Source organism: Pangasianodon hypophthalmus, chromosome 28, assembly GCF_027358585.1.
Source record: "Pangasianodon hypophthalmus isolate fPanHyp1 chromosome 28, fPanHyp1.pri, whole genome shotgun sequence".
Lineage (NCBI taxonomy): Eukaryota > Metazoa > Chordata > Actinopteri > Siluriformes > Pangasiidae > Pangasianodon > Pangasianodon hypophthalmus.
This window is the reverse complement of record NC_069737.1, coordinates 8,315,940-8,337,602: the sequence shown is the minus strand read 5'-3', so window position 1 is coordinate 8,337,602 and position 21,663 is coordinate 8,315,940. Positions and strand designations below refer to the sequence as shown.

Genomic DNA, 21,663 nt, shown 5'->3' with positions numbered 1-21,663 from the left:
ACATTGGTGCTTTGTAAATCCTAATGAAAACATATCCTCCTGCTAGGACAAATAGATCTAAGAATAGTAGCAAGCTGAAAACCTGTTAGAGAGGAGTTCGTACAATGACTAGTAGTACTGTACATAATTTTTGGACATAATTATGTCAGGAAAATCAGCGTAATCATTTACTAGTTGAAAAAGCCTAATAGGAGGCTATGATAAGATAAGTGGACATTTTCTGATGCCTTCTTTTGTATCTATAGAACATACATGTACATTCTACCTATTGCAAGGTACCATTCACACACATTTACACACGCATTCACACCTAGGGTCAATTTAGAGTCACCTACACATAGACCCACTGACTGGCATACTTTTTAGGAGGTAGGAAGAAGCCAGAGATCCCGAAGGAAACCTGAACTAGGGACTGTTCTGCGCAACCCGAGATGTAATGCACAATTGATAATGTACTTTTCTTCCATTCTCCTCTGATATGTATATACCATGGTCCTCGTTATCTTCTTCCCTTTGACCGGTCTCCTTTTTCAACCTGTGTACGTGTGTCTATCCTGACTGTAGAAGTTTTCTTGTAGAGCTCATCTCAAAACCCAAAGTCACCTGCGGCCCTCAGAGTTCCTCAGGTTCTGCTTGAAGTTTCTCTCTGTGTCTATAGTCTTTGTTTTCAAAGCCCATAGTGGGTTGAAAATCCCCTGGGGCCTGATTAAATATTCTGATGGAAATGGAGATTACACTTGAATGTGCCTGGGTGTGTGTTTGGGGGTGAGAGAGTGTGTGTGTGTGTGTGTGTGTGTGTGTAGAGTGTCAGTCTTTTTAAATCCACACCTCATGCATGTATGTACATAGTAATGTACTGCGCATTGATTACGGGTCTTAATTTCAGGTTATAGATAAAGTGAGCAATGATAGGGTCGTGTAATATGATCCATCAGGAAGCGGAGTCACTGTTAACAAGTCAAAGTTGATCATTTTCCTATAACAGCACTTCCCAAAGTGTTTTATTCTTCTTATACTACAGCAATTTGCCATTGGTTACATTTCGTTATTTATTAAAGAATTAGCCCGTCTTACATTTTTACCATTAATAGTTAACATGTAACGTTGTGAAATGTCTGCGAAACAAGGTTAGCTCCTGTTATCACTTTTATAATATAGCAGCTACAAACATTGGTCGTTCCCTTACCTCTATCTTTTTAAGTTAGTCAAACGAAAACAAAAAAAAAAATGCAGCTTGTCTTGTTACCGAGAAACTGAAAAATGCAAAGTCTTCAAAGACACAAAGTTGACACTGGAGACTCCTTCCAAAATTGCTAAATAAACATGTCCTCACAGAAAACTTCAGCACACCGACAATTTTGTTTTTACTTGTTAAATAACGTTTTAAAATCCAGTTATTATTAGTTTTCGTTTACGTGGACCATCCGCCATACAAGTCTCCATGAGTTCGCTGTTCCTTCAAATTCAAATTTTGTCACATTCATTTGTCACCATACACAGTACAACCTGCAGTGAAATGCTTTATACAACTGTTCCGACATAAAATAAGAAAATATAGAAAAATATTAAATATAAAGAAAAATGCATAAAAAGCATATATAAAGGGATTAAGAAAATGTGTATAAGATTATATATATGGATGTATGGATGGTGGCAGCAGCAGTCTGACCCTACAGATATAAAGTGTGGATATGTGCAGTTTTATGCAAATAATGTGCCATACTATATGATGTATCAGAACGAGTGCAATATAATATACACCCGTGATTTGAAGTACGGCCGGCGCTAGTGTCAGAGCTGCTGTTATAAAAAGAATCAACACCTTCAGGCCAATCAGAATTGAGAATTCAGCAACACTGGTAGAAAGTGTTATATATATATATATATATATATATATATATATATATATAGTATATAGCTGAGTTGCGTAATGAACGAAGGACTATAATGCAGTAAAGTGCTTCTGAGTTTGTAAGAGGTAGAGGTGAAGCCGGGTAAGGCATCTTCTGGAAACTCGTGTGTATACTGTATATACACACGAGCTTCCAGAGGATGATGCACCACCTGTGTGTATGTACAATATACAGCATGTACAGTATATAGCACCAGGACAGCTGAGCTTTTATCAAGTTGTATAATGATCTCTTCTCAAACTGCTACCTGATCCAGTCATGTGAGGGAATCAGGAGGATATCACAACAAGAAAGTTTTAATATTATAGTTATGCAGGTCATTTTATGTCTACTATCCATCACGGTGAGCTTGTATGGTATATCATATCAGGAGACAATGAGACACTAAGATAACTATAAATAAGAAGATGTCCAGTGCAATGCCAGTCTCTTTAGCTTATTGTTAGTAACTAGAAGCCCAGTGTGCAGCCCGTCTTTCACTGAGATTGCGTTTGGTCCTGCTGATGTAAAAAACAACCAGATTGGCGTTCGAGTCTGTCTATAACAGATGGTGTGTTGCAGTTAGCAGAGTGATTACACTGGTGCTGTTTGTGAGAAAACACATCACAAAAAGACTCACGCCTATTAATATTACCACTATGTTTGCATGAGCCTCATTTACATTTGCTCGTTTGACTGACGCTACAATCGAGCAGATGAGAGTTCAGGGTCTTGCACAAGGCGGTTTGGCATTGCTGGGATTTAAAATCATGATATATAAAATCATGATACGTGATCAGTTTCTATTTGTGTCAACGCCTGTGTAGTAAAGCAGTCAGATAATTCTTAACAAGGGAACAGAAAATGTAGGGAGATGAGAGAAGAATAGATGACGAGACTGATCACTAAAATATGTATGTTGAAAGCCAATGCGCTATACTGGATGCTTGTAATCCAAAAGAATGATGTCATCTCTTTTCTAAAAAGCTTTTTGAATATGTCTGATGTAGGATGCTACTCCTGTAACCCCTAGAGGGAGACATGGTGGACTGAGACGCAGAGTTCTACACGTTCCCAGGTCTTAATGTTGCCATATCCGTAGCCTACCCTGATAAAACCATTTCATATTCTATCAATATACACAAAACTGGCTTTGTTCCAGGTGTCCAAGCTTATGATAGTAATCTGAATATACACTTGAACAGCAACTTTAACAGGAACACCAATACTCGTGATCACCAAAAGGTTTGAAAAAGGTTTTCACCATTGGTTTCAAAGATCGGTAATGTTTTCCCAGGCTTCAGCTATTCACTTTCGGTGAGTCTCTGCTCACTGTAGCATTAGATTCCCGTTCTTGGCTGATAGTAGTGGAACTGATGTGGTCTTCTGATGTTGTAGCCCATCTGCCTCAGATTTCACAGTGTTGTGTTTTCTGAGATGCTTTTCTGCTCACCTTGGTTGTAAAGAGTGGTTATTTGAGTTACTATAGCCTTCCTGTCAGCTCAAACCAGTCTGGCCATTCTCCTCAACAAAGTGTTTCCGACTGCAGAACTGCTGACGCTCACTGGATGTTTTTTGTTTTTCGCACCATTCTATATAAACTCTAGAGACTGGCGTGTGTGAAGATCCCAGGAGATCAGCAGTTTCTGAACTACTCACATCAGCCCATCTGGTACCAACAACCATGCCATGGTTTAAGTCACAGAGATCACATTTTCCCCCATTCTGATGTTTGATGTGAGCATTAACTGAAGCTCTTGACCTGAATGTGCATAATTACTGTATATGCATTGCGCTGCTGCCACATGTGATAGCTGATTAGCTGATTGGATAATTGCATGAATGTGCAGGTGTTCCTGTTAAAGTGGCTGGTAAGTGTACATTCTTAAATGTCCAACCTTAAATATGTTCTTCCACTTATTGAAAATAACTATAATACTAGCTCAATAATAAATTACAGTATAGAGGTGCCAGGGGACCATGGAAAACCTGAAATTATAAAGGTTCTATCTAACTTTTTTTAAAGTTATAAATTGCATTGCGCTTGATGCAACAAAGTCTGAGGTTTTATTATTATTTTCTTTTACTTCGCTTAACAGCATTTATGATTTAAGGAAAGTATAACTCCCGATGTATGAACGTGTAAAACCCAAATAAAAAAATAAATATTTAATCAAGTAACACAATGATAACTAAAGCTAGCATAAAACTCATAGCCTCAACCTAACCTTGGTTACATCATTATAAATATACCAAACTAACTAACAATACTCATGTGCAAATCCACAGCAAATCTTGCGTTCATGCATACCATCAAATATTACGAACATTAGCTACATCAAGTTATGATGTTTAACCTTAGCTAAAATTTGCCTGAAAGGGAAAATACTTCGATGCTAATACCGCCACTAAGCTCGCTGATGGATAGCTTAGCCGAGCCAAGTCTCTGCTGTAACTGTGTCATATAGCTGCGTTACGTTCTGAACACCGAGTCCAACGTTTGCACCGACGTCTCCACTGCTTCAATGTTGGGTTTCTCATTAATATGAATATGAACCTTGCAAGAAGTTATCAGCAAAACCAGACTGCTACATAAAATCCCTCAAAAAAATAAATAATTTGCATAGTTTTCACCTGTGAAAAGTCATTTCTTGGTTTCTGGTTTTGTTTTTATATTCACATGTTTATACTGGCATTTTTGGAGAAAATCTCAAGCTCAACTTTAAAAGTTTTTAGGTTGTCATGGCTCTCAAAACCCTGTCTGGCTTTACTACGCATTTTTCAGCTTTCCTACTTCAGGATGTTCACAATGACATAAAGTCAGAAATTCATTTTTAAAAGCACGGAAGTTTGCAAAAAAAAAAAAAAGACTAAATATTTTTTTTTATTTGGATTTGTCAAATGCTTTCTGGTTTCTTCTTGATTATAATATCTGTACAGAGGAAGCACTTAAAACCGTCTGTTTTTCCCAGGTAACTTGAGCCAGTTAATTGATATTTTTCAGATATATTTTAATCTTAAGGTCAGTTTTTTTTCATTTTTTGTAAGAACTTCTATTCTTCAGTAATAATGCCCAAATAGTAAGCATCCTTTATGTCATTTTTTGATCAATTATGTAAGAAAAATAACTGTATCAACATTTGATCTCATCCTGTACACACATTCACCATATTCACTATATAAACAGTAATACATGATAAAAAAAAATACACCCCAGCTCTACAATGTCAGCATCCTCTAAGCTGGAACATCGCCACTCTTCACGCTGTTTCTATAGAAAGCGAGAGCTAATTCTGAAGCCGGGATGTGCAGCAGCTGGTGGCTCGAAGCGCATGAGTGGGAGATTTTCAATGGGCTCTTTTTAGCATCTTTGTGCACATGTGCCTCACAGATGTGCAGTGAATATGAAGTCCGCTGTTCAGAACTGTTCATCTCATTCCCTCTGCTGCTCCTGCGCCTTGATGCTGGTGATGAAATACTGAGGGTTCGGGTAAAGCTGAGAGATTTGAACAGAGTATCAGCAGGAGGTAAAGCTAGAGGAGAGAGAGGTGAATGTAGACTGAGATAGAAAGACTGAAGCTCGAGAGAGAGAGAGAGAGAGAGAGAGAGAGAGAGAGAACACAACATATACATTTGGATATTTGTATTGAAATGCATATGACTGTGTAATAATATAAGCTCCTCATGATTTATGAGTTCCAAAGTGATGCGATATATTAAATAACATGATGAAATTTTTTAACAGATACGTTTTTTAGGGATACATTAGTTAAAAAAAAAAAAAAAAAGCTGATGAGGTTATGATGATATATTACTGTTGCTTGTGTCTCTCTCTACGATTACATAGTTCTTATACTTTTGATCAGTGTGCATTAGTGTGCATGGATCTGTCACAAGATTAGGTCATTTCCCAACGACCAATCACTGATCACGGCTGTCTGCCAGCAGCCAATCACCGATGATCATTGTTCCCTACATCCCATCACTGATCACCATTGTTTCTAGTTTGTTCTTCTCGGCTATATTTGCAAGTAATTAAAGTCAATTATCCCTTCTGTGAGTGTTTTTTTTGTCTGTTTCTGACTACTCACTGCTGCTGCTGCTGCTTTCTGTCTTTATTCTTGATAAAACTTGACAGAAATATATTGTGTAAATACATAAATAGTTTGTGGTGCCATGTGGACTTCTTTCTATAATAAATAAGTTATAACCTTATTTTAGGAAAAAAAATCTATTCTGATAAAGTGCTATTCTATTGTTTTGTTCCCTTCTATTCTATTCTGAAGTATTTTATTCTATTCTAATAAATCTTCTATTCAAAACTACTCCATTCTTTTCTATACTAATGTATTCTATTCTGATAAAACTACTGTTCTAACATATTCTATACTATTCTATTGTCAACTATATTCTGTTCTATTCTAATATATTCATTTCTATTCTGATAAAACTATTGTGGTCTAAACTATTCTATTCTATTCTATTGAAACTGTTCCATTCTTTTCTAATATATTCTAGTCTATTGTGCTAAAGCTATTCTGAACTCATCTATTCTATCATTTTCTGATAACATTTCTGTTTTTTCTGTTCTATTCTATTTTATTCTAATTCTATTCTGAGCGACTCCTATTCTAACCTATTCTGATGAAACTAATCTGTCCTAATTTAAGTACCTTCTTCTTTCTTCATGTAATACTTTTTGGTATGCAGAAGATCATGACAATTCAGTGAATATGCTAATTAGGCTCTGCTGCATCCGGTGACTTCTAACGACTTTTAGAGCATGTCCAATAACTCTCCTGCTTACCGCACACAGGCAGACATGGACGCAGTGCACTACATGATCGTATCCTTGTAATTTTCCCTCAGTCTGGATTATTGCACTTAACTAGCAAACTAGTTCATCACATATTATTACATCAGGTATCACTTTTAGCCTGCGATGTCAGGTTAAACCAAATCGTGGGTCTAGGCAGCTACCTGGAGCATTCACTTGCCCACTGACGATTGTATCATTTGTCCTAATCCTGAGTCAGACTATGAAAAATAATGCAGCAACTGTAAGTAAGCTTTGAGTAAAAACATTGTGGGTTGCAGAAAATCCATCTGGATGATTACATCCATCTATAAGCATGCGATTTTCTTTTTTTCCGCTTTTCCGTGTTTATTGATTGCTAGGCTGGACCTGCTCACAGAAGCACCACGTGATTGGCTAGAAGGTCTGGTTGATGTTACATTTCTGGCATTGCTGATTGATCGTGGAGGTTTGCAAAGCCAGTATAGCTCTCATACACACACTCCTGCTGTGTGTTTCCAGGAAATATGGCACACGGTTAGAACAGCGCTCTCTAGCAGACTGACAGACCCAGACCCTTATGTATTTCTTTTTTCCTTTTCTTTTCCTGGCTGTACTGCTTCTGCATTGGCTACTGTCAGGTGGCCACTTTGAAGTCAGATGCTGGTGTGTGTGTGTGTGTGTGTGTGTTTGTCTGTCTTCATGCCTTCAGAGCTGAGCTGCCAGCAGGTCTTGCTTGATAGTGGCATTCCAGAGCAGCATATCATATAAAAATTAGAATATTTTAGTTTGGGGTTGAAAAACATGCACTGCCTTAGAACTAAGAGTTATATTTAGTACCAAAGAGAACACAGTCAAATACGAATGCTGTGCAGCGAGACCTAAACAAGCTTCCCCAAAAACGTGTGTTACGAAATTCCATGGTGCTGTCATGATGCAGAAGATTTGCTTTAGATCATATAACTTTAATAGAATCAGAAACATGACAGTACTAGCTTCTGTCTCTTCGTGAATTGTGTCTGACGTTATGAATGTGAATGTGGGATCATTCTAAAGCCTACACCTAGGGTTAGAGTTACGGACATGTATAATTCATTCAGTATAGTTTACTCCAGGAATTTTACAATATGAGCATATACAGTAGTCAAGTTAAGTCAAGTGGCTTTATTGTCATTTCAACCATATACAGCTAGTTAGTACACAGTGAAACGAAACAACGTTCCTCCAGGACCAAGGTGCTACATACAAACAAGACACAGAACTACAGTAGACATTACATATATTTACATAAAGTGCACAAAAACTATCAAAACAAGACCATTGGCACGGTGAGTTACAGTGCAGCGCCGACTAAGAAAAAAGTGCTAATAAAAAAGTGAATCTTATGACAGTAGTGCAAAAGATTGACAAAATAAGTTGCTGAATGTAAACATAGCAGCCAGGTGGAGAGTATAAATATACAGTATGTAATGAGGATATACAATATATATACAGTATACAGATATACAGTATTTACAAATACACTGAATGGCTTAATTGCTTTATTATCGAAACATTACAGTGTGCTGAATCTACCATATATGGTGCAGAGTACCGTACACTAGCGCTAATACCACAAACATGTTCAGAAATCTACACCGAGTCAGTTAATGGAGGTCTTTCTTCAAGAAACCATACTAATAAACTGGAAATCAAGGAACAATATCAATCTCACACATTGGAAAAAATGAATAATCAATTATCTAACAATGGTAAAGCTCTGCCTCTGAAAACTCCCGAATTCAGCTTTATTTGGATCTTTGCCTACAGTAAACAAGTGATTCACTTCACAATAGCTAACAACTGATTTCCTACAGCCATAGCACATAACCAAAGCCATACCACACAGCATTAACATAATATTCACAAGCACAAGCAACTAAATTACACACACATACATGCACCATACACAGAAACCAGAACGATAGTGTTGTACAGTTTACATATTGCAATTGTTATTACAGTCGCTACACTTTATATCTTTCCTTCCTTTCTTCTTTTCATTCCCCCCATCCTAATATGCATCACATCCGTATTACATCTGTGGGCTAAAGAAAATCACAGTGGCGATTGGGAGGTTCATAGCTGCACATATGAGACTCTACTCAGTATAGTGGAAAATATAGGCTTTATAAACACATCTAGGGCTACAGAGAGCTGCGTGACTTTGGCAGCACAACCAGCTCACAGCGTAAAGGGGAAAAAGCCCTGTGCTTGAGACATGCCTCCAGAGTCACACCAGTGAAGACTTGGCCACAGAGTTTAAATTTGTTACATTCTAATGCAGGGACTCCTAGACTTTTTGGGCAAACATCCTCAAACGGACATTATGAATTTTCTGCAATCCGGAGCACCCTACATTTTTTAAATTCCACATTTAAAATTTAAGACTACTGTAACATTTAAACATTGTATTATTTTAGTAACATTCATATGTGTTACATAAGTGACAAAAAAAACCAAAGGAATATTCCTTGCAGTGACTTAGCAGTCTAGTGGGAAGTGTTATAGAAGAATAATCCATGCCGGGGGGGGTGTGATATGACCCGATGTGAAGTAGAAGACCCTGGTTTATAATTCACGCATGGCTTAAGAGGATTAAAAGTGACATTCACTATGTTTTGGAACCAAAACATAACTGTCCATCAGGTTTCCAAGTCGAACTGTAACATGTATAATGATTTCATGCACTGCAGCAAGCACTGTCGCTCCTAAAACCTTCTGCTGTCGTCGTGATTATTGTCATGAGCTGCTTCTCAAATCAAAAACTGCTACATTACACTCAAAAGTATTTACTAATCTAGAAAATCCAGTAGATTTTTTTTTTGGTACACAAAACAGATCTTTGTGTAGATATGAAGGCAACATGAGAGGTTTTAAAAACAGTCTAGTAAATGTGCGTGATCTGAGACCCAATAATAGTTTGTGTAGCGAAAGAACGGGGAAATTTGTCTGTTTTTATTGCTGAAATAATGCAGCATGTCAGGAGAGTGAAAAAGACTAAAATAGCTCATACACTTTTTTTTTTTTTTAAATATGGCTTGTTTGAATGTGTCTCCCAGTGTCAAGGATTTGGAGATGGAGGCGTATGCAAGTGCAGGTGTATGGTTATTTACAGTGAAACAAAAGCAGCACAAAGACTGTGAAGGCACAGTCAAAACAATAACATGAACATGGTACAAATAAACGTGACAACGACTAAAGATCAACAAGCAATGCTATACGATGCGTGATTTAAATACGCATGCTAATTAAACAACAACGTGATACAGGTGCTAGGGTCATGTGACGTGATGTGAAATGGCTTGTGGGTGATATAGTCTGGCGCCATATCAGTGCTATTGTGATACTCAGTAACAATTTCAACTATTAGCACACAGTATCCTTCTTCGATGTTTCAAATTTGTAAAATAAATGAATAAAATAAATGATTTCTCTCAAGACGCCATTTGCATATCAAGCGACCCCACTTTGGGAAGTGCTGTTCTAATGCACCGCTTTCGTTGACACAGTTTTTAATAATGAATAATAATAATAATAATGAATGTTTAACACAAGTGAAGTATTGAGGCATTGCTTATTTTTGCTGTATTGAAAATGATCACATCAAGACACCACAATATCATATCATATATACAATTATATAAAATATTTGTTAATAATAAAAAAATGCAACTATATTAATTGAATGATGATTGTTTATATCATGTGGTAGCATGTTTCAATTCATACTTAGTATATAGGTGCACCTCACCCCACAGTATAACCTCCAACCACAATCTGTACAGTATTGATGCTTTATTGGAAGGAATGAGTGAGAATTCAACTGTACGGTGTAACTGCCTGTTTTACTGAGCACGTGCCAATCAAATCCTGAATCTTGAATAATCAGAATATCACTGTAATTGTCAAAGCAACTTTTCATTCATACTGATGTCAGCATTATGAGATGATGGTTTGACAGTTCAAGATGAGAGCAGCACGGTGTATTGTTGGCTGCGTGGATAACGTGCTCAGAACACGCGCATACACAAGTTTTCACATGCTGCTGTTTGCTCTTGGCTCATAGCTCAAGGTCATACATGATTATTTCAGCAGGAGCTCACTGCTCTATACCTGCTCTTTGCTGGCAGATGCATGTATCTCAAACATTGATTTCACAGTGTGATTTTTTTTTTTTTATGGCTGTTGACACACACTGCTGATGGGTCATTCAACCTATATATATATATATATATATATATATATATATATATATATATATATATATATATTTGCGTTTCACTTCCATATAACCCTGTAAGCTGTACACACACTTGTAAAAAGGTACAGGGCTTCTTCCCTTCATGATTTAAACAGGAACTGCTTGGGACGACTAAAGGATCCAGTCTGTTGTTGCTCTCAAGTGCCTTTTAATGGGATTATAAGAGGACAGAGAGTGAGGAGGTCAGGCTGCTGACCTTGATGCACAAATTAGGACTAAATGGATGTTGGTGGGGAAAAAAAAACAAACAGTCGATGAGAGGAAATGAAGCACATAGGACCATATTCTTTTCTTAATTTATTTATTAATTTTTTTTGGACTGTCTGATGCATTATTTTTTATTCGAAATGAGAGCACTGTTACAGCAATATGATGTGAGAAAATCATAAAAAGGTCTTAAAAGCTCTACAAGAACAGGATTTTATTTTTCACATATTCGTGGAATTGCATGCTAAATCAAAAGAGTGCACAGAGCAGCGTTGATGACTTGTGTGTCGTCTTTTTATTGGTAATCTTTATCACACACACATACACACACACACACACGCGCGCGCGCGCGCAACACTGCATATGAGTATGGCAGTCACGCTTGCGCACACACTTGATGGAAACACACTGAGACCCAGCAGAGCAGTTTGTTTGTTTTGCTTTGATCCACCAAAGTAAAAAGGAAGTGTATGTGTGATTGGCTGTCGGAAAAATCCACAGAGTCTGTGGTTGCCTGGACAACCATAATCACCGCTAAGTCACAGAGAGAGAGAGAGAGAGAGAGAGAGAGAGAGATCAATGCTCTAAGACAACAAATGAAATAAGAGTGTAGCAGAGCAAATAAGCCAGGAGTGTGCATGTTCCCTGTAGTAAAGCTGTGTGTGTGTGTGTGTGTGTGTGTGTGTGTGTGTGTGTAATGTACACGTCTGAGCCACCTCGCAGCTCAGTACACATCAAGAGATTGACTGAAGTGCTGGTTCTCTTTCACTGATGGATAAAAAGAAGAAAGGAAAGACAACAGGACAGAAGGATCTCCTGCGTGTCTCCGTCCACCTGCTGATCTTTTTCTCATTGTTTCTTTTTTGTGGAAAACCAGCAAGTTGTTTTTAGCTTTTATGCTAACACTTCTGGCCTTTTAACTTCTATTCACGAGGAATAGAAAAAGGCTGGAAGAAGCGACTTCAGAGGAACCCGAGATAAGAAAGGAGGAGGTTTCAAAGTAGGACCTTGTGCTTGGTTTTCCTGTCCTTCTAAGGTGAACTTGTGGCTGTAGTCTGTTTGTGAGGCAAATTTGGAGGACTCTTTCTCTCTCTCTCTCTTTCTCTTTCTCTCTCTCTTACGCACACACACACACACACGTTTGCATGCACACACACTTTCTCCAGCTTCTAAGCTCCCTCCAGGTCAATGTGACAGTTTCTTCATCTTTCTTTTCATCCCCTGGATGCTCCAACAGAAACAAGTGGACTAAAAAAGGAGGGAAAGAAAACGTACGAGGAGAAAAGCACAGCCATGTCGTTGTAGTAGGAGGAGCGAGGAGTAATATAGTACAAGTGCTTTTCCCTCCTGGAGAAGGAGGCTGAACCATTAGAACAGGAGGGGAGGAGGCTGTGTGTGAGTGACAGATCGCACCCCACAGGTGGAGGCAGGTCTGAGGAAGAAGAGAGAGCGAGAGAGAGAGAGAGAGAGAGAGACCGAGAGAAGGGAAAGGAGGAGGAAAAGAAGGAGAAGGAGTGCAGGAGCAGACAGTCGAGAGTGTGAGAGAGCCAGCTGACCCACAATGAGCCACTGCAGGAAGAGGTGCAAGCGACAGCTGACCAAAGTGGCCCGCTTCTTTTACAGGTTCCTCACAGGGACACTGACCCAAGGTAGGAGGCCATCACTTTTTTTTTCTTTTCTTTTTTTTACCCATAAGTCCCTGGGAATTGTGTTTTGAGAAGTTTCTTTTCGTCCTCGTTTCTGTCGTCCTGAAAAAAACTTCTATAGTTTAAGTGTTATAACTGCTTTGTTTTTTATTTTTAACAGTAGAAGTGTAGTGACTTTCAGGAACCCTTCGTGAAATTCACTCTGTTCTATTTCTCCTCTTTCGATTCTGTTCTTTTTTAATACTTCAGTGCATGTTAGTGCCTTGAAACTTCCACCTGGAGAAATTTCTATACCTGCAATGCTCAAAATGGGTTTATAATCATTTTCACATCATGTCCTGACCACAGTGTGAGGCAGCAAGGCATAAATGACCTTGATGAATAATAATCAAAGCTGTAGTGCTGACAAAGTGCAAAATAATACTGATAATACTCACATTTCTAAAAATAAATAAATAAAAAAATTAACGCTAACCTGGTCATACCTTTTGAAAAACAAATGTTAAAATAAGCAAAATGAAGTACTAACCCAGTGAGAATCGGTAAATACACTGTAAGTTTACCCTCTCGTCAGTTGCCATGGATACGGCTCCGGCGCTGGCGCTGCCCTGGCCTTCCGAGAAAAAAGGGACTCGCTGTGTACAAAAGAGTGATTTCATTAGCATGGCTCAGTCATGATTCTTCACACTAGCTCCATCCAGAGCACGCTGCGTTATGTGTGTGTGTGTGTTAGGTTCAGCTCAGGTGTTGAGTGTTGTAGAAAAAAGAAGCAGGGACTGGTTGTGCACATGCTCATGACTTGGTTACATATGACTTTCTGCAGTGTTATCTGAAAGGAGTGTATCGTGTTCCTGTAGTTCAGAGGAGTGCTAGAATAAACTACTAAACTAATACACATCTGACCTTTCAGTTTGCCCTGATCTTTATATATATATATATATGTATGTATGTATGTGTGTATATGTGTGTATATATATATATATATATATATATATATATATATATATATATATATATATATATATATATATATACACACAAACACATACACATTGTGATAGTCTTGTTACAATGGCACCTGTCAAGCCTGGGATATATTATATTAATCAGCAAGTGAACAGTCAGTTCTGGAAGTTGATGTGTTGGAAGCAGGAAACGTAAGGATCTGAGCGACTTTGTCAAGGGTCAAACTGTGATGGCTGGAAGACTGGGTCAGAGCATCTCCAAAACGGCAGGTCTTGTGGGTTGTTCCGGGTATGCTGTGGTTAATACCTACCCAAAGTGTAGCACTGTAGCATAAATTGCTGAAAAAGTTAATGCTGGCTATGATAGAAAGGTGTCAGAACACACAGTGCATCGGGGCTTGCTGCATATGGCGCTGCGTAGCTGCAGACCGGTCAGAGTGCCCATGCTGACCCCTGTCCACTGCTGGAAGCTCCTACAATGGGCACATGAGCATCAGAACTGGACCATGGAGCAACGGAAGAAGGTGGCCTGGTCTGATCAATCACATTTTCTTTTACATCATGTGTGTGTGTGTGCATCACTTACCTGGGAAAGAGTTGCACCAGGATGCACTATGGGAAGTAGGCAAGTGTACCACCTACCTAAACATTGTTGCAGACCGAGTACACCCCTTCATGGCAGCGGTATTCCTTAATGGCAGTGGCCTCTTTCAGCAGGGTAATGTGCCCTGTTGCACCGCAAAAATTGTTCAGGAATGGTTTGAGGAACATGACAAAGAGTTCAAGGTGCTGACTTGGTCTCCAAATTTTCTAAATCTCAATCCAGTCGAGCATCTGTGGGATGTGCTGGACAAACAAGTCTGATCCATTGAGGCCCCACCTCACAACTTACAGGACTTAAAGGATCTGCTGCTGACATCTTGGTGCCAGATACCACGGCACACCTTCAGAGGTCTTGTGGAGTCCATGATGAATCTTGATGAATCAGAGCTGTTTTGTCAGCACAAGGGGGATCTACACTATATGTATATATATATATATATATATATATATATATATATATATATATATATATTTAGAGACATCTTATGACAGATACAACAGCAGCAAGTTGCTATCTACATTCACACATATTCTGAATACACTTTGGGTTCATTTATAAATCTTGCTTCAGTTTATTACATTTTCATCATTAAACAGCCATAATTCTTGAGGATGCAGTAAAATTGCTTCTAGATGGATGTTATATTTTATGTGTGGTGGCCTTGGAAAACCCATCGGATGTCACTGTGGTCTGCCAGTAACATACATTGACAAGTCTTTTTATCCTTTTAAGAAAACATAAATCTATTTTACCAAAATGATATGAAAATGTTTTTATTAATCCAACTTTGCCTTGGCTGTCTGCCTGCACAGGTCATGTTGGGACAGACAGACAAACACAGCGGTCAGTAATGATATGCAAAACCTTGTGGCTTTCTTCACCCAGTGAATGAATGCAATGCTTTGATCCAGTTTTCGGGATAGTTAGCGAAGTGAATATAATCCTAATCAATTCAATTTGTAATCACATACCAGCTGTCAACAAATCTGCGATACTCCGGCACCGTCACATGATCATCCAAACATAGAAGATCTCATAGACACTCTATAGATTAAATGTTTAATAAGAAGACAATTATAATTACAAAAAATTTAGCCATCTGAACAGATTGCTCCACCGATATTAGCATGAAGAGAGATCAGTGGAGTGAAGCGACTGCGCTGAGACGAGTGACTTTTACCTCAGGTGATGAGACAGAGACCGATGTGGATGATGCTGATACTCAAAGTGAGAACTCATTTCTTCTTTTAAACTGGTAATTCTTTGCAATTTGTCAGTAATTTTCCGTAAGTAGATTAGGTTCGGAATGTGGAGGTGGGTGCGGTGTCTTTTCCGTGGAATTGAATTGAAATCCTTTAATTTTCTTGGGGGTAAGCATAATGTGATCACAGTCAGTTTGTGACTGAGATAGTGGCAAAAGAGAAATCTGTCAAAGTTGAAGGAAGCTTGCAGTTTTCCGAATGATGTACAGAAAAAAAAAAAGTCAAAATTTGACCATGTGAAGGGTTCACGTGGAATAAGAATACAGGGATTAATAAGAATGCAGGGATTAATAAGAATACAGGGAATGATAAGTATATAGGGACTAATAAGAATGCAGGGAATAATAAGCACACAGGGAATAATAAGCATATAGGGACTAATAAGAATGCAGGGAATAATAAGAATACAGGAAATAATAAGCACACAGGGAATAATAAGAATGCAGGGAATAATAACCATACAGGGAATACTGTTTCTGCAGCTTTAAGACTTGATCGCAGATGTGTTCTAATGCTAATGATTTCCCCAAGGTATTATTGTTTATTATTCAGTTATTCATCTTCAAGCATATTATGTAATAAGTACAGTGAAACTAATTGGAAAGGTATGAAGTTATGACAGTGAGGAAGGGAAGTCTGGATGGTTCCTGGTAGTTTAAAAAAGACTAAATTAACTAGATCTAATTCAGTCACCTCCTGCAAAAAGTTTAAAAGGAATGAATTGAGCATCAGGTAAACGTAGCGTGTGCCTGGTGTCACCGTGCCGGTGAGGTATTGAGATTTTGACTCCTCTGTGTTTATTATAGAAAACTGTCAGACAGGCTGGCTGAGACAGGTACTTTTGCATGTTTGGTGACAGAGAACTGCTCCTCACAATATAACCTGCTGTGCAAGGGAAGGAGTGTACGCTTTTAGAAGGAGTGTGTGCTGGGAGATGAAGCGCTACAGTAGCTGTCAGGAGCTTTTGCCACAGTCGAAGGATTTGACTGATGTTGCGTTGTGTAGAATGTACAGTAATGCTTTACATTAAGTGTTCACTAACAAACATGGGCTTGTGCATTTGTGAACATAAGCAACACATTATAATTTACATAATTAATAAGTCTAATAGTATTTGAAGTTTTATTTTAATGGAAATTAACAACTGCATTAGCTAATGTTTTCAGTCATTTGCTTACTTATGTATGTGTGTGTGTGTGTGTGTGTGTGTGTGTATATATATATTTTCCAATACAAGCATGTTTTATTCCACTTATACCACAGCAACTTGCCAGCGACTACATTTAAAAAAATTGAACGACACGTCATACGTTTAATGTTTATACATTTAATATGAATTGTGGAACATTCATGAAACAAGTTAGCTAGAAATGGGCGTTTTCTCACCAACCTCTTTCTTTTCTTCCTCTTGAAGTTTAATAAGGCAAAAAAAGCTGAGAAACCAGAAAGTGCAAAGTCCTCTGTTCTGTGCTGACACTGGAGGCTCCTTCCATAAATGTTAACCAAACATCTCCTTACAGAAAACTTCATCATATCAACGATTATATGGTTTATTTTGATAAATAGGAGCACATCGTTTTAAACACTTTTACTCTGCCTTTTTTGGGGAAATTTATTCGATTTAATTCAGATTATTTGATATAAAACCAGATCTTGGTGGCCATGGAGTATTTTTAAACTAACCCAGTTTTTTTAAACTAACTCAGAAAACCTTGGTCTTGGTCAACCCTGTCTTTAACTGTTGTGTCCGCTGCTCCTTCACCAAGCATGGGGCAGCATAATACCTGCCCCAATGGGCCTTTATTAGCATTTTTGACTACTAGGTGTAGTAATAACTCTATGAAGCTAAATTGGGCACTGAGCACGCTGCCCTACAATTTCCCAACATCTAGAATGGCGACCAAATCAAAGGATTGACTAATATCTGTCAAATTTCAACGTTTTTTTAAATCATTGGTCACTCAAAAGAGGTAACTAGCATTTCAAAGGAATTTAAACTGTATTCAGTTGTGAATGAGAACTTAATGAAGATTAACATTTGTTGAACAGCTTATATATAGTTGGGCTCTGCTCCACCTACCCTCATGGACGAGCTGCCACTGTTGTTGAATGTATAATCTGCCTTTATAGTAGGCAACAACATGAACCTGTTAATACATAGCTGTATATAAGTTTACTATGTTGCAGTGATACATTACTAAGACATGGTTTATCAGACACAATGAAAAATACCACATCACTGGCATTTAGTAATATTTCAGGAATAATACTGTTGCATTATTTTTCACCTTAAATTAGGTATATTAGATAAACTCAAAAAGGAGTTTTTCATATTTTTTTCCATTATAAGTGGTCACATTAACAGTTGGTAGAAAAATTTTTTTTTTATTTTTTGTAATTTCTTAGCTTCACAGCTAGTTAAGATTTACTCGAGTGTATTTTTGCCCTGTGAGTTGTATGACTGTAAGTTAGCCTTTTTTAAAATCAGATCTTACAAATGGACATAAATCTTATTGTCAGATGATGTGTGTTTTATGAGTTTCATATGATGAGAGCCATTTTTATTGCACTTTGACAGCTAAGTCTTCATCACAACAAATGAAATACTCTTCTAATCATACCTCAGCTCAGCCCTCAGCTCAGCGTAGTTCTCCAGCTGTACTTTTGGGGAGATGGGAAGGGATGCTAGTTGTTTTCTGGCCTAATTTACATTCAGTCATTAAATATTGGTTGATTTATGTGTTTTATTCTATCATATTTCAGTTGTGTGGGTTTAACATTAAAAATTCGCAAGGCCACTTGTTGTAAAAGAGGATGGATTGAGACATTAAATGGTTGTGGATTAAACACATAAAGCTTCCTGATGTCCTGCTAACCAGCAACATTAGCCTTCATTCATTGTTAGCCACATTCGCATTGTTGGGCTTTAAGCAGCCATATAAAACTGATTTTCAACAAGCCCTTGATGTTGCAGTAAACCATCATTGTGTATTATTCATGCTCGGAAACCTTTTCTTGGCAAAGCAACCCATTTGTATCTCTTTACCAGCAGACATTAGCATTAATGTTAGTATTGGGAGACTTACAACATTTAATTTGCTCCGTTGCCGTTGCTAGGCACTAAACCCGAGGCAGTTTGGGGCACAATAGTGTTATTTTAAAAATTCATGCCTGTATGTTTTTGATTTAATAACAGTTTGCCATATTGTGTGGAATTTGTACATGTATTAGTTTTGAAATACGGTTTACCATAAGTCATTTTTAGGTACATAAATTATCCAAACTATCCTGGACCTTATCATATGAAGCCATACACAGACCTTTAGGCAAGTTAATAAGGGACACATGGGACAAGATTTAAAATACCAAATACAGCATAATGACGACACCTTGTTATATGATTATATGACATTTAACAAATTGTATATTATATTTTAATATCATGAATAATAACAGTTGCAATACACATAATAAACAGTTGAAATGTGAACTATCTAATTCTAAATCTAAATTCTAGCTAGAAAAGATAATATACTGCAAACGCAATGGAACACATTTTATTGATAAACGCAGTATGCACCCAAACTACAGTGATGCTGTGTAAATCAAACGCTTGAGAAAGGACTCCAGTGTGAATTAGCCTTTAGGTTATATAACCTACTGCTCTGCTGCACTGTATCCTAATGAAGCATAAAGTTATAAATACAACGTGAAAACACACACGGAGTCGTGAGTCAGCCCTAATGATTTTAAACGCATATGCACTCACCGAGTGTTATTATTGGGAGCACTTGTACACCTGCACATTCACGTAATTATCCCATTAGCAATCATGTGGCAGCAACACAATATATAAAATCATGCAGATACAGTTCAAGAGCTTCAGTTCACATGAAACATCAGAATGGAGAAAAGTGTGATCTCAGTGACTCAGTGCCAGATGGGCAGACACTAATGATCTCCTGGAATTTTCACCCACATCAGTGTCTAGAGTTTACAGAGAATTGTGCGAAAAATAAAAAATGTCCAGTGAGCAGCAGTTGTGCAGAACTTTCTTAGTGATGAGAGAGGTCAGAGGAGAATGGACAGACTGGTTCGAGGTGATAGAAAGGCTTTGGAAACTCACTTAACCACTCTTTACAACCGTGGTGAGCAGAAAAGCATCTCAGAATGCACAACATGTCGAACGTTGAACTGGATGGCCTACAACAGCAGAAGACCACATCGGGTTCCACTCCGGTCACCCAAGAACAGGAATCTGAGGCTGTAGTGGAGACAGGCTCAAGTCAAGTCAAGTCAAGTCAAGTCAAGTGGAGTTTGTCATTTCAGCCATATACAAGTACACAGTGAAACGAAACAACGTTTCTCCAGGACCAAGGTGCCACATAAGACAACAGTTTCACTGAAACTGGACCGCCTGGTGTTTTTGCAGTCTTCATCTGCCCTGTTTTGCTGAGCCTGTGCTCGTTGTAGCCTCAGATTCCTGTTCTTGGCTAACAAGAGTTTTTCAAAAGGTGCACTGCAGACATCACTGGGCAAAGGGACAGGTGTTCGAGCACACACAGGGACATCCCACCCCCCCTCTTCTCCGCATGTGTGCTACAAAATTATTAGGCGATTATAATAAAGCAATGCCAGATCAGTTATTGTTAATAACAAGCTGTCCATGGTGCAGGCTCCATCATCAGGTGAGAGAAGAGTGAAAATAAACAGGCTATCTGTGGTGGTAATCTGTGCTGTCAATAAAAACAATAATTAAGACCAGGGACGACTTTAGAGGGGGCCTTCGTGGATGTGTGTGTGCAAATCAGTGTGCATGTTTCTGCCATTATAATGATTACTGAAATGATTTACACCACTGGAGACAGGTTAATTAGCACACCCTAAGCTCGAGCTTTCCTCCAGCAATGTTTTGCAGTTAGGCTTTTTTTAGTTTCTTTTTTCACTCTAACTTTGCCGTGGGGTTTCAGCACTGTGCATCCGTGCCTCAGGCAATTTGTTTGTTGTTTAGTTGAATGAGTTACTCTCATTCTTTTTTCCTGTAGAGATACGATTGTTAAGTCAGCATGGTTTTGAGGCTGGGAAGGAAAGAAAAAAAAAACGTTTTATTTAAGGCTTGTGTTCATAGAGCTACATGATATATGCATAAGCAAGTCATGACAACTGACATAAACGTCCATAAACATTTATGAAGTTTGATGTCAAGTTGACATAACACCAGGGTCCTTTGGATTTTTGTTGGCATACGATTGTGTTATGACATTTTCCATGTGTGTAACTTACTGATTTCGAAGTGATGATCTTCTCTATGTCCAAGTCTCAACCTTCTGGCGGAGGCAACCATGTTTTGGGCTGAAATATTCTTTGATGCAATCAGTCTTTTCAAGAACCCCCGAACCTCCAGCCACAAAACAGCCCCAAAACATAACTGATCCACCACCGTATTATACAGTGGGGTATCTTTTTTTTTTCCCCTTGTATACAGTCTGCTTTTGTCACCAGATATGCTGAGCAAAAAGTCTGATTTTGTACTTTTCTGATCACACCACACAATGCCTATTGTAATTCTAATAACTTGTTGGAGTTCAGGAGCTGCATTTTGTCTAATGCAACTTCACCATCCTCTTCACTGTGTGGGGCAACAATGTTGATCATGGGTCCAATTCCTGACAAATTTGCAACTGTTTCAGACTTTGTCTCTAATCGATTGATATATTTTGTATATTCATTTCCTTTTTTTGGCAGGTCACCAACCATTGGTGTCTTTTGTCTTCAGAGTTCTTTGTGTTTCCCCATGATAAGGGATTTTATGTGTGCAACTTCATATTTATACCCCAGGGAAATCTGGTCAATCTGATATCAAATTGATGAACTGAAATTTTTAGGGGTTTGTGGGGTTATGGTGGCTTAGCAGTTCTCCCCGTTCTTCAGAGGCTTCCTCCGGGTACTCTAGTTTCCTCCCCCAGTCCAAAGACATGCGTTGTAGGCG

General features: G+C 38.2%; 1 protein-coding gene across 3 annotated transcripts in view; it reads left to right on the top strand.

Annotated features, from left to right (window-relative positions):
- Positions 1-21,663, top strand: part of LOC113544376 (Kv channel-interacting protein 2) — a 202,373-nt gene that overhangs the window by 92,276 nt on the left and 88,434 nt on the right. Inside the window, exon 1 of one of the 3 annotated variants that reach the window (XM_026943183.3) lies at positions 11,849-12,846. The exons of the other annotated variants lie outside the window; for them this stretch is intronic. Within the exon in view, the coding sequence (XP_026798984.3) occupies positions 12,759-12,846 (88 nt within the window). The 5' untranslated portion in view covers positions 11,849-12,758. Of the gene's footprint in view, positions 1-11,848; positions 12,847-21,663 lie in introns of those variants that run through there. 3 annotated transcript variants of the gene reach the window in all.